Source organism: Gossypium hirsutum, chromosome A08 (assembly GCF_007990345.1).
Source record: "Gossypium hirsutum isolate 1008001.06 chromosome A08, Gossypium_hirsutum_v2.1, whole genome shotgun sequence".
NCBI lineage: Eukaryota > Viridiplantae > Streptophyta > Magnoliopsida > Malvales > Malvaceae > Gossypium > Gossypium hirsutum.
This window is the reverse complement of record NC_053431.1, coordinates 124959960-124975866: the sequence shown is the minus strand read 5'-3', so window position 1 is coordinate 124975866 and position 15907 is coordinate 124959960. Positions and strand designations below refer to the sequence as shown.

The 15907-nt window shown below is 33.8% G+C and overlaps 3 protein-coding genes across 5 annotated transcripts; 2 read left to right on the top strand and 1 right to left on the bottom strand.

The window, feature by feature from the left end:
- The first annotated feature begins 2795 nt into the window (after positions 1 to 2795).
- Positions 2796 to 6826, top strand: LOC107928277 (AP2-like ethylene-responsive transcription factor BBM). Its single transcript, XM_016859466.2, has 9 exons — positions 2796 to 3269; positions 3359 to 3929; positions 4015 to 4097; positions 4300 to 4308; positions 4395 to 4483; positions 4718 to 4791; positions 4913 to 4963; positions 5061 to 5137; positions 5676 to 6826. The coding sequence occupies exons 1-9, from the start codon at positions 3032 to 3034 to the stop codon at positions 6509 to 6511; spliced, it is 2028 nt and encodes a 675-aa protein (XP_016714955.1). The 5' UTR covers positions 2796 to 3031; the 3' UTR covers positions 6512 to 6826.
- A 1233-nt stretch (positions 6827 to 8059) lies between these two features.
- On the bottom strand, positions 8060 to 10977 carry LOC107928382 (iron-sulfur cluster assembly protein 1). The gene is made up of 3 exons (XM_016859593.2): positions 10545 to 10977; positions 10032 to 10086; positions 8060 to 8540 (listed from the first exon to the last, which is right to left on the bottom strand). The coding sequence occupies exons 1-3, from the start codon at positions 10840 to 10842 to the stop codon at positions 8369 to 8371; spliced, it is 525 nt and encodes a 174-aa protein (XP_016715082.2). The 5' UTR covers positions 10843 to 10977; the 3' UTR covers positions 8060 to 8368.
- Positions 10978 to 11100: 123 nt separating this feature from the next.
- Positions 11101 to 15640, top strand: LOC107928361 (protein KRI1 homolog). Of its 3 annotated transcripts, none has more exons than XM_016859564.2 (3): positions 11101 to 11566; positions 12065 to 13860; positions 14348 to 15640. In XM_016859564.2, exons 1-2 carry the CDS (start codon positions 11306 to 11308, stop codon positions 13832 to 13834), a joined length of 2031 nt encoding a protein of 676 aa, XP_016715053.1. In that variant the 5' UTR covers positions 11101 to 11305; the 3' UTR covers positions 13835 to 13860; positions 14348 to 15640. The 3 variants fall into 3 exon arrangements, with proteins under 3 accessions (XP_016715053.1, XP_040931148.1, XP_016715052.1); XM_041075214.1 differs by lacking the exon at positions 14348 to 15640 and adding an exon at positions 13946 to 14207; XM_016859563.2 differs by lacking the exon at positions 14348 to 15640 and having other exon boundaries at positions 12065 to 14207.
- Positions 15641 to 15907: the final 267 nt, after the last annotated feature.

Genomic DNA, 15907 nt, shown 5'->3' with positions numbered 1-15907 from the left:
TATCAAGATAAGCTCTTGACTTACCCTATTCTATAAATATATTCTTATTTTGCAACCTAACTTTTACTTTACCCTTTTTATTATTTTTTGTCTCTCTCATAAAAAATATTATTTTTTAGTACGGTATAATTAGAAGGTTAATATTTACACACGCATTAGAGATGTACCTACATCACACTCGCATACACTACGTACATTTAAAAAGAGTTACTCAAATAAAGGTTTAACACGTACTCTCTTCAAAAACTTAAATCCGAATAAGTTTTACGAGTAAATATCCTTTGACCATCAGATTAAACACGAGAATTCCAAAACATCATTTTTAATTCTAAAGAAACATGTCAAGTGAGAAAAAAGCTACTATGTTCATACTAATGTGTGCTTAGTGTTAGTATTTGAAAGCTATTATGTTTATACTAATGTGTGTTTATAGGGTTAATATTTGATACATAAAAAAAATACTAATAGTATTTAATATAATATTCTTATTTAAGAAAACTTAAAATTTTAATTGTTTTACTATTTCCTAAAAGGCAAGTGTTACCCATTTAACTCATTTATACATGTATGAAATAATTAGATATATATTTGTTATACATCAATGATCACCAATCCGAATCTCAAGTAGGATTCAGGTCGCCTACCCGTGACCCAAATAGGTCCTACCAGACAATTGAGTGTGAGGTAAACTATGAGAGGATAGTGAGGGGAGCTCGCGGACCCAACTTTCAAAGAGAGTTCGCACGAACTAAGGGAAGGTTGCAGTCTCAGTTCATGTATACTCAAGGAGCTCGCAGAAGGGAGACCGCGTGGTTTGGCAGGCAACCCAGAGCGAAACACGTGTCCAACATACCTGAAGTCCGTTCAGAATGTTAGTCCTAAGAGTAGGTGGGTCAAGTCATGAACAGTAAGGTCATGTCGTGAACAGAAACAATATGTATAAATACCTAAATGTTCCCATCAATAAGATACGAGATAAAATTACTCAATAATATTTACTAACTTTTAGTATCAATGTGATTACATTGTATAGATATAAAATTATAAAAATAATTAAAACATAATACAAAATAATGTATGATATTATTAAAAAAAATATTTTGATTTTATATAAAGATTCAACACAAACCTAATAAAAAAGGGAGAGAGAGGGATTGTTAAAAGATCATATGAAATCTCCCTTTTATAAATGATTTGGCCACCTCCTTACTTTCTTCAATTATGGTTTCTCTACATACCCGTTAAAATATATGTCTACTCCCTTTCTCAACCAAAAGTAGGTCAAATGATTCATATATTCTTGTAATTTTTTTTATATATTATAATTGTATTTATAAAAGAAGAATTTGTATTTAATACTCTGACTCAGAAATTTTATAACTTCAAAAAAATAAGATGAGTTGATTTTAGTGGATTTTTTTAAATTTTTTAAATGATTTATGATAATTTAGTTTGTTTTGATTTTCTTTTATATTGATCGAGTATTTAATTTCTTTTAACTTATTTTGATAAAATGAGCAAGGGCGTAGTTCAAGGTTGGTAGGAGCCTGACCCCCTTAAAATGAAAAAAATTCATTTAGACTTTTTAAAAATTTAAAATTTTAAATTAATAAAGGTAAAATTGCATTTTTTCTCCTAAAAATGATAAAGATTTGATTTAATCCTTTAAAAATTATAAAAATATAAACTATTAAAATGATGAAATTATATTTCTACTATCGTAAAAATTATAATTTAATTTCAATCCTCCCTAAAAAAAAATTTCTGACTTCACTCCTAAAAATGAGTTCTGTTTTATGACATTATTTGGTGAAGTTTTAATGTATTTTTTATAAATACTTCTAAAAAATTATTCTTTCAAGATGAAAAATTCAATAACTCTTATATAGTATTTAAAAAATAATTATTTATATAGTATTTTAAAGTTATTTTCACTACTTCAAATACAAAATATTTACAATTTAATCATAAAAGTTAAAATAATTAAATAAAAAATAGAACTCATTTTGAATTTAATAACCATATTTTTTAACTTATCTTCCGTGAATAATTTAAACACCTTGAGTTCATATTGATTTTCGATTTCTTGATTTTTTTTTCTCAACCCTAATTAAAAGTAGTATGTACCATTGATTGAACTTTGTTAGTGAAATTTAAACACCACTTATTTGCATACATTTTTTTTATAAATATTATATTATATAAAATTTAATATATCTATGTATTCACACTTTTATAATTTTATTATTGAGAAATTATCACTTTCAAATAAAATAAAAAAAATTCATAAATAAATTAATTATTCTACCCTCTAAAAACACAAGTTAATTAACATAATCCTAAACTCGTTCGTGAAACTTTTTTCCTATACAATAATAATCATTTATGCCTCGTTTGATTACTAGTATAATAACATTAAAAAAACTTAATTATTATAAATGTATTGCACTATTTGATTATAAAAACACCTATAAAAAAATAAATAAAAATACGTACAAATAATTTTTCTCTCTTTACAAAAAATAAATCACGTAAGTGACTAAAAATTACCAATTAAATTAATTTATTGGTAACTCGTATAATAAAATATGTATAAAAAATAATATAATATATATATTTTGATATTTTTCGTATCCGGAGTTCGTGAATGTGAAAATAATGTATTATATTAATGTAAGTGAGGAGTGAAATCAACAATCCTATGACTGCCCTCTTACATTTATGATATTATTGTTGATGAGAGAGAAGTTTAAAAGAAAAGTGCAAGTAGAGAGAGAGAGAAGGGTGTGGGTTTATATAAATCTTTCATTTTCTTTGTTTGAAAGAGATGATTTTTCTCTTCATTTTCTTGGCCTTTTCCTCTTCCTTTCTTCCTTATTTACACCTTCAAAGTTTTGCTCTCTTATAATCTTCTTTACAGTTTCAACTTTCATGCATGACCTAGTTCCACATCTCCCTTTGTTCATCATTTCACTATAAAAAGAAATCACTAAAAAATCTTTCATTTTTTGTTTTCGTTATAACTTTTGTTATGGCTTCCATGAACAACTGGTTAGCCTTTTCTTTATCACCACAAGAACCTGTTGATCATCATCATCAATCTCAAACCACAGTTTCCCGTCTCGGTTTCAACTCTGATGGTATCTCCGGTACCGATGTCTCAGGCGAATGCTTCGATCTCTCTGGAGACTCATCGGTTCCTTCTCTTAATCTACCTCCACCTTTTGGCATACTTGAAGCTTTCAATAGAAACAGCAATCAACCCCAAGGTTTGCTTTGGTGGTACTAACTAGCTTCATATAAAAAACCCTAATATTTTCCCATTTTCATTTTCATTTTCATTTTATTTTTGTTGCAGATTGGAATATGAAAGGCTCAGAGCTTTCAATGGTGATGGGTGGTAGTTCATGCAATACCCAAGAACCAAAGCTTGAAAACTTCCTTGGAAACCATGGCTGTCACACCATGTACGATACAACCACCGGTCAATACCCTCTTTACACCACCACCACCGCAAGGACAACCAATGGAGGAGGTGATGAGGATAACAGTACAAACAACAACACTAACCTTACTCACGGAGCCAGTAATAGTAATACCAATAGCGGCAACTCCATAGGTTTATCCATGATCAAAACTTGGTTAAGAAACCAACCTGCACCACCACCGACACAAGTCGAGACTAAAAACAACGGTGGTGGAGGCAGCGGCGGAGGTGGTGCACCGCAGTCTTTGTCTCTTTCGATGAGCACTGGTGGCGGCGGCGGTGGAAGCGGTGGAGAGAGTTCTTCCTCTGACAACAAGAAAACACCACCACAACCACCGTCAACAGGTGTAGAAATCACCCAAACCGGCACCAATGAAGCGGTGGCAAGGAAATCTATCGACACTTTTGGCCAAAGAACTTCCATATACCGTGGTGTAACCAGGTTTTATTATTATCATCATTTTCCTTTTAACTTTTTCCTTGTAAAAACTTTAGGGTTCTTATTTTAAATTTCTGGGTATTTGTAGACATAGATGGACAGGTAGATATGAAGCTCATTTATGGGATAATAGTTGCAGAAGAGAAGGACAAAGTCGTAAAGGAAGACAAGGTATATCGTCTTTCCATTCACTAATAATACATATTTCTTTAATTCTATCACTATATATACGCACAAAGGGCATTGGAATTTGTTTCTTCATCCATTTTCCAATAAACTAATATTATTATTACTTACTAACTCATTGATTCCATTTTTCTGCAAAATTTCACATGAAACTGATTGTTGGGGCTATCAACAACATGGTTTGCAGTTTATTTGGGTAGGTAACAAAATGGATATATAAATAAATGCTTTATATATTCCCTTTCATGGCCTAATATTTTTTTTTCATTTTTTTATTTATAGGAGGGTATGACAAAGAAGAAAAAGCAGCTAGGGCTTATGATTTAGCAGCTTTGAAGTATTGGGGTACTACTACAACAACTAATTTTCCGGTAAGTGTATATATATTACAAGCACTGTCTTGTTCTTGCTTCTTCTTCCATGCAACTGTGTCTCCAGTGCGTGCTTCAATGGTTTTCAAAATTTGATATAATATACAATGTTGTTGTGTGTTCCTAAAAGGGCATGCCCAATTCCCCATTAATAGGAAATTATGTGCCTATATTTAAGGGTCTTTGTTTACTATTAATTATTTATTATGTTCTTTTTTTCAATTTTTTTTATAGATTAGCAACTATGAAAAAGAGTTGGAAGAGATGAAGCACATGACAAGGCAGGAGTATGTTGCTTCACTGCGAAGGTATAGCATTATATAAACAATGGCATTTGTATATATATTTGATGGAACAAAACTTATATATACAAATATTACAAATGCATGAAATAATGGTACAGCTTTATGTGTTTCAAATTTGTTGCAGAAAGAGTAGTGGATTTTCTCGAGGAGCTTCCATGTATAGAGGTGTTACAAGGTATATTTTTTCTTTAAGTTTCGAATTTTGGGTTTATGTTTTTATGTGATGTTAATGAATCAGATGATGAAATATCGTGTAAAACTCTTGAAAACAGGCACCATCAACATGGAAGATGGCAAGCAAGGATTGGAAGAGTCGCAGGAAATAAAGATCTTTACTTGGGAACTTTCAGTAAGTTTACTTCAAATTTCTGCATTGTTGGAGGTTTAGTCGGTTTTAGGTGGACGGCACTTTGAAATTTTTTTTTCTGATGGTGTCCGGCCTTGGCTAACTGGTAGCGTACATGGCCTTCACTTGCGATTTAAGGGGCACGGGCTCAAACGTTATTAGTAGGAGGCCGTGCGTCACTACTCGATTGAACAAGGCATTTTTGCTTTGTGTACCCTACCTTTAACTGGGGCTCTCGAAAGAGTCAGAAGACACAATATTGGCCCGTTGAAGGGTACTCTATTGACTTCGGATGGATGAAATCTCGAAAACCTTTCTGAAATGAGTCCCTACCCACAACTTGCTTTTTTTTAATAAGGGGAAGGGGTAGAGATTGTCTAAGAATCGAGCTCGGACTTGATGTTAACGAGACTTGATACATGTCCTTTTGCCACTCTACCTATGATTCACTTGAAATTTATGCATTTTTAATCATTCGTATCATGTGTTAAACTATTGTAGGACCGATATTTGATGATGCATTATGTATATATGAATGTAGGTACACAAGAAGAGGCAGCAGAAGCCTATGACATTGCAGCCATAAAATTCCGAGGACTGAATGCGGTAACCAACTTCGATATGAGTCGATATGACGTCAAGAGCATACTAGAAAGCAGTCAGTTACCGATCGGTGGCGCCGCCAAACGATTGAAAGACGTTGAGCAAGCGGAAATGGCTATGGATATGGTACATAGGTCGGACGGTGACAACATTAATACGCATTTACCCGACGGAATCAACACTTACGGTACATCAGGATGGCCTACCATTGCATATCAACAAGCTCAACCTTTCAGCATGCATTACCCTTACGGACAACGAATTTGGTGCAAACAAGAGCAAGATTCCGACCCCGATCACGCCTTCCACGATCTCCATCAACTCCAACTAGGAAGCACCCACAATTTCTTCCAACCATCCGTGTTACACAACCTAATGGCCATGGAATCTTCCTCAATGGAACATAGCTCCGGCTCTAATACCAACTCGGTCATCTACAACAACACCGTAAGCGACGGTGCCGGGTACGGAGGATACGCTATCCCTTTAGGAACAGTCATTCCTACTGATACCAACCAAAACCAAAGCAACGATTTCGGAGACAACAGCAACAACGAAGTGAAAGCACTCGGGTACGAAAACGTGTACACATCATCGGATCCATATCATTCGAGGAGCATGTACTACCTTTCACAACAATCATCATCATCAACAAGTCAAGCCTCACCATGCAACAATTGGGTGCCCACAGCAGTTCCCACCATTGCACAAAGGTCAAGCAATATGGCTGTATGCCATGGTACCCCAACATTCACAGTATGGAATGATACATAAAGTGGGATATTATATATGTATGGGCCATTTTTTTTTTGTTCTTAACTAATTGACCCTTTTTGGTTCATAGCTATTGGTTTGTTTTTAATCTAACCTTTTGCAGCATATGATAAATTTAGATTTAAATTATAGGGGTCCAAAATCTGATGTTTTTAGCAATAGCATTAATTTGCTATTGAATTTTGGGGGAAAAAAATCAGGTTAGGTTATGATGGCGATCCTCGGATAGTTTATATAAATACCAGGCTTTGTAATTTTGAATAACATTTGTTTATCAGTTTATCTAATTATGATACAAAGAATGGCATTTTGTTCCATTTTTGTCTTCTTTTTTTCCCATTGAATCTGGTTTTGAGCTTATGATGTTTCCATTAGAGATGATATAATTTTCTATATCTCAACTTAGAAAATTTAGTTTATTTGGTAGTTGTACCAATTCGATTTATGAACTTGATAATCACATTTGTTTTTGTTTATAAACTTAAATTTTATCAAGATTTGATGACATAGCCAAATATTATTGGAACAAGATTGAATCAGGTGAATGCGAACTAATTAATATAACAAATTGAAATAAAAAAAACTTCCTTCGATTGACTTGGAAATTATTTCAAATTGATAAAAATAAAAATGGACAAAAATTGACAATTGAACAAGTTAAATTGGCTTTCTAAATTTTTTATTTATAATTATTAATTTGATTATTATTGATTTAGCAATTAAATATGAAATTGGTTGAATTGAAAACCTATAATCTAACCCGTTCAATCAACAGTTTAATTATTAAATCAATAATAGTTACACTTTAAGACTATACTATTTCATCAATTGAAAATTTGTATAATTTTTAAAATATTCAAGTGATGATATGACAGTATGATATTATGTTACACAATCAATTTTTTTTTATATTTTTTAAGTTCAAAAAATGAACTGAAAATATGTACAAGTGGCAAGGGCAAAAAATTATACCACTCTTTTCCATTAATTTGTTGTTATGGATCTTTACAGGCAAATAAATTAAACCATATAGAATTGAGCTTCAATTTTAGCACCCAAATTCAAGCATGAATTAATGAAATTGCCCTAATCCCTTTAAGCCCCATTTCCAAAATCTAAATGTATTTGCAAACCTGCCAGTCAGATGGAATAAATTGAAAAACCGGACACCGACTATGGTAACGGTACGAAGAAAAATGATAAAACCAGTTCATTTTAATATGAATTAATTTGACTTCATCGAATCACAATGCGTTTAGCATATTGCCCTTTTCCCTTGCTTAACTACATGCATTTTAAATTCTATCACCAAATTAGCATCTAATAAATACATTAATTTGATAATCATTTCATATTATGTTCACTGCACTCTTCTTTTGCAAATTTTAAAAAAATATATTTTAGACATCCTAACAGGTTTTGTTCAACTCAATAATCACATTGAGTATATCCAACTGAAACACTAACTTAATAAATTAAAGAATAAATCTGGACCAAACTCAACTTATAAATAAAAAGGAAAAAAGCAAAGAAAATTGGTCCAAAATATCTCAAATGCAAACTATTTCTTATCACAAAATTCTCGACTTTTTGAACAAATATGGTACACTGCCAAAACCACAAACAAGGAAAGAAGAGAAGACTAGGAACATTGAACATTACAAATTATAGTATACGCATTGGGCCAATGATTTATTCACTTACATAATTTTTCCATTGAACAAAAACATACGTTCCAAACAAGTAACATTCATGTGTCCTCATAATGTCCCCCCTGGTTTCATTTTAGTCTTACCTTACATGCTCTCTGTAAGCAAACCGTCCAGACTTTTTTACAATCGGGCATATAAACAGACATCAGGCATCAGCAGCCTTCTCGATGGGTGCATTAGCAGCATCAGCACTTGAATTGCCCTTCAACTTGGCACGTTTAAGTTCCACGTCTTTTACGGCTGCCTTTATAGCATCTTCTGCAAGCATACTGCAATGCAGCTTAACCGGTGGAAGTGATAGATGTTTCGCAATCTCCCTGGCAATGTTTATGTTAGTGAAAGAATAAAAAAAAATATATAGAATGCTCACCTTTGTAGTCCAGCTCGAGTAAATTTGATTGAAAGAAACATTTAAAAGGGAAATCTGTTTTCAATTTATGGTATTAACAGCAAACAAAGCCTCAGTTGTATACCCTACAATCTACATGCCCGGGTACACAAAACAAGCATTCTTGGACATCACTCTTAAATTTCCTTACCTCTTTTCTTCTACAATATGTTATATTTCCTATTAATTTAATAAAATATATAGCCTTAAAACCTAGAAGGGTACAGACAGATCAGCTGGTTAACCCACGAAGCTATAAATTAGCTTATGCTCTGTTTTGGGTAATTCTATGGACTACGCTCAATTTTTTCTGGTCTTATACATAAGAAAGATCATACTTTTTTACCCGTACCTAAATATGTTTCGAACAAAAGTGTTAAGACAAGGGAACGCTTAGAGAAAATAAAAAATCTAGGCAACAATAACCCATATATCTATATAATCACCTTAGAACTACTATTTGATGTTTTGAAGTTACCTATGTAAGGAATCAAAAAACAATTTACACCGTATATATTGCAATGAAAGACTAGCAATCACATCAAATATCTTCTTCTTTCCCTATAGTTAACTTGGTCAAAGTCTAGGTAAATGTCTTTTTACGTTGTTATTAAATCAAAATCTGGAAATTAATCAAAAATGCTCAGTACATCAAGTTATAGCATGGTTTGATCCTCAGAGAAACCTTATTTGAGTAAAACATCCATTTTCTATGATTTGATTACCACTATCAGACCATAATATATCATGCAACAGTATTTAAACTAAAACTTCAAACATTTGTAAATAGAGAATAAAGAACATTCTATAGTACTAAATCAACAAAGAGTTAACAAGCATAACCCAGAATTGTGTCTACAGCATCAAGTAATTATGACCATACCTTTCTAACCACAAAAAGTTCAAATTAAACGAGATCTAAGAAGAGAAAGCAGGAACAAATTAATCATGTGAGGGATTTCGATTTCATTTGCTATATATATGTTTAAATTAATTTAGGAACATGGATTTAAAATTCCTATCTATCTATTAAGGATTTCAAATTCACTTTCTTGAAACCCAAATCTATCATTCTAAGTTCCCAAACACTGCGTTAACCAGTTTCAATATCAGATAACCAAATTTCACCTATCTAATTCCAAAGATAAAATATACAAACCACATATAAACATGGAACCCGATAAGCAAATAAAGAGAAGAGAAAGGGGAAAATGGGAAAACTACAAAACATCCTTAGAAGAAACTATGTTATCCAAGCTCTTTGTTGTTTCATAAAGTAACCATGTCCCACGCATATTCAAACATGAACATGTAGGTAAGATGTTTTGGATCAATATCCAAATCTGAGTCCAAGTAAATATGAAGATATGAGTCGAATTCATAAAAATAGACTAATTCGAGACAGGGTACTCGTACTTACGTGTTTTTAATGGTAAGAACCTCGTCCATGCTTTTCCCTTTCACCCATTCAGTAGCTGCAACATGGAGAAAAAAAAAACTACATATATTAAAAACCAAGGTACTCATAGCTCCTTTCACAAAATTTGAAGGCCATTGTCATGATGTCGGAGCTACAAAATATTGCATATGATTCATAGAATAGATTAGGCCCTCTCAATAACATTGACACACAAACACTTGGTTTTAGATTATTGCTTTCTTCATCCCTAAAATTAACCAAATGGAACAGTAATTTAACATAATCATTCTATTCAATATTATGGATAAATCGTGCATTCTCTTTATAAAAAAAGTTTTAGTTTAAGTTTTTAAAGTAATTATTTACTTCCAGTGCAAAAACGGAATTTTAGTCAATCAGTGCTTTTTTCCATGAATTTTGCACCGGAATCAAACAAAATTTCATTACCTAGCAATCGAAAATTGAAATTAGAAAAAGAAAAAGAGAAAGAAAAAGAAAAAGAAAGTGGCATACCAACAGAAGAAGACGCAATCGCCGATCCACAACCGAATGTTTTAAAGCAAGCATCAACAATCTTCCCCGATTCCTCGTCGATTTTGATTTGAAGCTTCATAACATCGCCACAAGCAGGAGCTCCGACCAAACCGGTGCCGACGTTCGGATCGTTCTTATCGAAGGAACCGACGTTACGGGGATTGTTGTAGTGGTCGATGACCTTTTCGTGGTAAAGACGTGGCAGAATCTGAACGGGCCGTGACGGGATCTCCCTTGACGTTAGCCCAAGCAACCGTTTCGACGCCAGCCTCAACATTTTCGCCGTCGATTTTCAATTTTCACTGCCAAAGAAAGAGCTTTTCTAGGTTCCGTTAGGGTTTGTGTTTTGCTTGCTTTGGATTTTGTACATGTAAAATATAGCATGTATAGGACACGTGGAGGGTATTGAGTTGGACACGTGAGATGTATCTCTCCCCCCATATTGCTGGATTGGATTGAACTTTTATCATGCAACGTCATCAAAATCAAACGGATTATATTTTTTTGGTCATAAAATCTAACGGATTATAAAAATTATTCAAAAAACTATTCCACTGTAACCCTAATTTCCTCTTTTTAGTTCCCATCCCTCTTTCAAGGGAACTAGCCCTAGACAGCCGCCCATCTACTCTCTAACACCGACTCAATTCAATTTAACTCAACTCAAAAATTTCTTCCCAAAATCAATAATATTCCCAATTTTTTTTAGTTAGAGGGGGGAAGGCAAAGCTCCAAAAACAATGGGTATGAAACTATTCAACGACGATGTTGGTCCCGAAAACGACGACATATCGAAGATTGAAATCAACAAAGACTATGCTCGAAGATTCGAGCACAACAAGAAGCGGGAGGATCTACAGAGGTACGAGGAGCTCAAGAAGAAAGGTCACGTTGAAGAATCTGATGAAGAATCTTCTGATGATGATGACGACGACGACGATGAAGTAGACTTTACTGACCAAATTGCGAAAGATGAAGATTTCTTTAAAGCTCTACTTCGGGTAAGGAATTTCTTTTTGATTTTTTTTAAAGTAAGTTATTTTGAGGCTAATTAGTGTCGTTTTTTAGGGTTGTTTTTCTATTTTTGTTATGATATTGCTTTTTTATTATCATCTAGATTCGTTTTTAGGGAATAAAAGAAGCGATAACCTAACTGTACTAAAGTTTCATGCATTCGGCAGTTAGAATGTTTGTAATTTTGATAAGTCTGTGAGTTTAATCACTTAATCTGATTTGGTTTTGAATTAAATACTTGTTTTAGTAATCTGAGATCATTGTTGTTGTTGTTCTGCTAACTGTGTGAAAATTGAAATTTTTGTTAATTTATTAGTGATCTTTTTATCTTGAGATTTCAATGTTTTCATGTAGGCGAGAAGCAGTGATCCAAAATTGAAGGAAAAAGTGTTTTTTTTTTTTTTTTTGCTAATTGGTGTGAAAATTGAAATTTTTGTCAATTTATTAGTGATTTTTTGTCATGAAATTTCAATGTTTTCATGTAGGTGAGAAGCCGGGACCCAAAATTGAAGGAAAAAGATGTGAAGCTTTTTGAGTCTGATGATGATGATGAAAGTGGCAAATCGGACCAAGAAGAAACCGAGCAGGGAAAAAAGAAAGATAAGAAGTCAATGTATTTAAAAGATGTGGTTGCAAAGCAGTTGATTGAAGAAGGGCCTGATTTCGATGAACAGGATGCTTCTGTTAAGACGAAGAAGAAGGTAAAGACTTATGATGAAGAACAAGAAGAGATAAAGAAGGCTCTTTTGGATGCAACTGAAGAAATTGAAAACAAAGATGATGGAGATTTCTTAAGAGTAAAGGAAAAAAAGGGTAAGGATGATGAGGGAAAAGAAGGCTTAAACCATGGTGAATTTTCTAAGAAGTTGGAAGAATATTTCGGGGAGGATGCTGAAATCGATGAGAACTCGAAGTTCTTGAAGGAGTTTTTTAAGAACAAGATGTGGATCGATAAGGAGAGGAAAGGCGGGGATCTTGAGATTGATAACGACATAGTGGATGAGGTGTTGAGGGATGAAGAGGAGATTGAGAGACAGGAGGGGTATGAGATGGAGTATAACTTTAGGCACGAGGAGAATGCGGAGGATAGAGTGATAGGGTATTCTCGGAAAGTAGAGGGGACAGTGAGGAAGAAGGAGAGCAAGAGGAAGGCGCAAAGAGAAAGGAAGGAGGAGAGAATGAGGGTTGCGGAAATGGAAAGGAAGGAGGAGTTGAAGCATTTGAAGAATCTGAAGAAGGAAGAAATTAAGGAGAGAATGAAGAAGGTTATGGAGATTGCAGGGATTAACAAAGACGATTGTCCGTTTAGTGCAAAGGATTTGGAGGAGGAGTTTGATCCTGATGAGTATGATAAGATGATGGAGGCCGTATTTGATGAGAAGTATTATGATGACGAAGATGCTGAGTTAAATAGTGATAGTGAAAGAATCGAAAAACCAGACTTCGATAAGGAGGATGAGTTGCTTGGACTTCCTAAAGGATGGGATGTGCTAGAGTCTCATGATGGTTTCTTGGCTGCAAGGGAGAGGAATAAGAACAAGTTACAGAGTAGTGGCGATAATGATTCAGGAGAGGAAGAAGAAAAAGGAGAGGATGATGTTGAAGATGAAGATGAAGATGAAGATGGAGATGAAGATGAAAATGAAAAAGAAGATGATGGTGATGGTGATGACGAGGGCAAAGAACACGAAAGTGATGATAATGAAGAAGATGACGAGGAAAGTAAGGAAGAGGAGACTGAGGAAGGTAAGCGGAAGAGGAAGCGTAAAATGTCTGTCGTTCAGAAAGCTTTAAACGAAATGTGGGAGGAATTCTATAATTTGGACTATGAGGATACAATTGGAGACTTGAAAACAAGATTTAAATATGTCAAGATCAAACCTAATAGATTCGGGTTGAAGCCTAGTGAGCTACTAGCTTTGGATGAGAAAGAATTGAATCAATACGTTTCTTTAAAGAAGCTTGCACCATATACAGATAAGGAATGGAAGGTACCCAATAGTAAGAGGTACCAGCAGAAATTGAGGATTAAGGAACTTCTCAAGGAGAAGCAAAGACATCAAAAGGTCAGTAAGAAAAGGTCAAGAGAAACTGCCGAGCAATCAAAGGAAGATGAGAGCACAAAATTGGAGGATTCAGAGTCATCAAAACATGGCAAGAAAAAGCGTCGTCAAGCAACCAACATATCAGAGTCGAGACGCAAAGCATACGGAATGATTTCTTCTAATCCAAAAAAGAACAAACATAAGCATTGATCAAATCGATACACTTCCATGGAAAGGTAGTTTTCTTGTTAGCCGGTCATTTTCTTACACTTCCATTGAATCTGCTTATTTAGTCTTGATATTAATGAATGCATCGTGCGGTGGGCATTTGGGGATGCACGGACTGGCAAAGTGAAGGTTAGAGGTGCCTTACAGTTTTGAACTATGTAGTGCTTATTCATGAAAGTGTTATTGACCTTTTGTGATATATTTTGATCTCTCGAGTCAATTGAATCAGTTTTGGTATTTAGATTGGTTATAATGTAGCATTCTTTTTTTTGGGGGGTGGTAGCTTATTATTTTATAAAGGTTTTATGGTTCAGAAGGTTGCATGAGTTTATAAATGTAATTGCATTTAGTGACAGATCATTTTGCTGTTGTCTTTCTTGATTTATAAATGGCTTTTAACAAGCAATACATGTGACAGGATGTTGATTCAGACTTCCATACCATTAACCATGCCTTTTTTTTTTTTCATTCAACTTTTGCCGGTAATATCGACAGCTTATTTATGGGAATCAGAAATACCATAGGGCGTGGGAGTCCTTTGTCAAATCCTTGCTTGCCCTGCGCAGGAATCATCACAGAAAGGAGCCTAACAGTCAAATGGTGCATCACTAGTCCATATAATAGCACATGACATTAGGAAGAAATCACCATTTGTATCCTATAGGGAGTAGCCAGCCTTGCACAACAAAATAGCATGGCAGCGTCAATACTGCCCACCCCAATGGCGGTTTTTGGGGTTACCAGCCTAAAACCGAATATGACATCGTGGTCGCGACCTAAAACAACCATGTAGGGGACATGACTAGGGGTGAGCAATCCGTTTAGTCTGTTGGTTTAGTTGGTTTTTTTTTTTGGAACAAATTTAATCGAATTTAACACATTAAGACCGAACCAGCTGACTTTTCTTGATAAAACTAATTAAATTGAATTGCCGTTAATTCGGTTGGCTTTTGCAGTTAACTGACTCCAATTTTAAATAATTAAAAATTAAATATATTTGTTATTTATTATGAAAATAAATATATTTTAAATAATTAAATATGTATATATAATATAAGTTAGTTTTTTTTGGTTCGTTCAGTTTCAGGATTCAAAAACCGAAAACCAATTGAGAGAAGCAGTTAAACTGATAATGAAATTGACAAAACTGTCCAAACTGACTAAATCGAGACCGGAAAAAAAATAAGTGTCAGGTTTTTTGTTTTTTCGTTAAAATCGATTTTTGCTATCCTCTACCGATGACTACTCCCTTTCCACCACGGAAGGTCATCCAAGCCATCAAAAGGGAGCCTCTTTGATGAAAGAGACACACCGCCCTTGCTTAACGAGGCCCCGAAGACGAAAACCTTCAGCCCCAAGGCATGCCCATGGCGACTCCAAAAAATGAACGGGGAGGATGATCGTGGCCTAACAAAATACGTGATGGGAAGAAGCAAAAAGGAAGGGGAAAAAACAAGAACAAAGGAGAGTGCCAAAAAAGAAAAGAACGAAGAGGCAAGAAGCCCTAGGAAGAAAGAGCAATTTGTGGCGGTCAACTAGGTTGCCGACCACATGAGCGGCGGAACAACTAGGCGCCTCAGGGTTGTAAAATGAGAGAGAGAAATCTCTCCATGGGAAGTACTTGCGTATCATAAAATTCAAAATTATTAAATTGATTATAATTACTTTTGCTAGTTGCTCTAATTCATGAGTTGAGAATTAGGAGAATTAGGAGTAATTATGCAGCATCGTGATTTTCAAAACATTTGTATATTTAAGAATTTAATTATGTAATTATAATTCGTACTATCTGAAAAATTAAGATGTATAATTATTTATTATCGATAAAATCATTTAAAAAATTAGATTTTATTGTAATTGTAAGAGAATATAAATTAAAAAAAAAAGAATATAAAGAAACTTATGTTATGGAATAATAATCATCTTAAAAAAGATTATCTAATCTTCTAAAACAACCAACTTAAAATCAAATTCTAAATTAAACTACCTATTACTGAGAAATTACTAAAAAGTAGAAAAGAAAATTTTAATTTTTAATTTTTAAATGTGTTTGAT

Excerpts from the sequence above, each read along its gene's own strand:
- LOC107928277 (XM_016859466.2), top strand. The coding sequence starts at position 3,032 with ATGGCTTCCATGAACAACTGGTTAGCCTTTTCTTTATCACCACAAGAA. Across the intron at positions 3,930-4,014 it reads ATATACCGTGGTGTAACCAG|ACATAGATGGACAGGTAGAT; the intron begins GTTTTATTATTA and ends GGGTATTTGTAG. Across the intron at positions 4,484-4,717 it reads CTACAACAACTAATTTTCCG|ATTAGCAACTATGAAAAAGA; the intron begins GTAAGTGTATAT and ends TTTTTTTTATAG.
- LOC107928382 (XM_016859593.2), bottom strand. The coding sequence starts at position 10,842 with ATGTTGAGGCTGGCGTCGAAACGGTTGCTTGGGCTAACGTCAAGGGAG. Across the intron at positions 10,087-10,544 it reads GATTGCGTCTTCTTCTGTTG|CTACTGAATGGGTGAAAGGG; the intron begins GTATGCCACTTT and ends TCCATGTTGCAG. Across the intron at positions 8,541-10,031 it reads GTTCTTACCATTAAAAACAC|GGAGATTGCGAAACATCTAT; the intron begins GTAAGTACGAGT and ends AAACATTGCCAG.
- LOC107928361 (XM_016859564.2), top strand. The coding sequence starts at position 11,306 with ATGGGTATGAAACTATTCAACGACGATGTTGGTCCCGAAAACGACGAC. Across the intron at positions 11,567-12,064 it reads TCTTTAAAGCTCTACTTCGG|GTGAGAAGCCGGGACCCAAA; the intron begins GTAAGGAATTTC and ends GTTTTCATGTAG.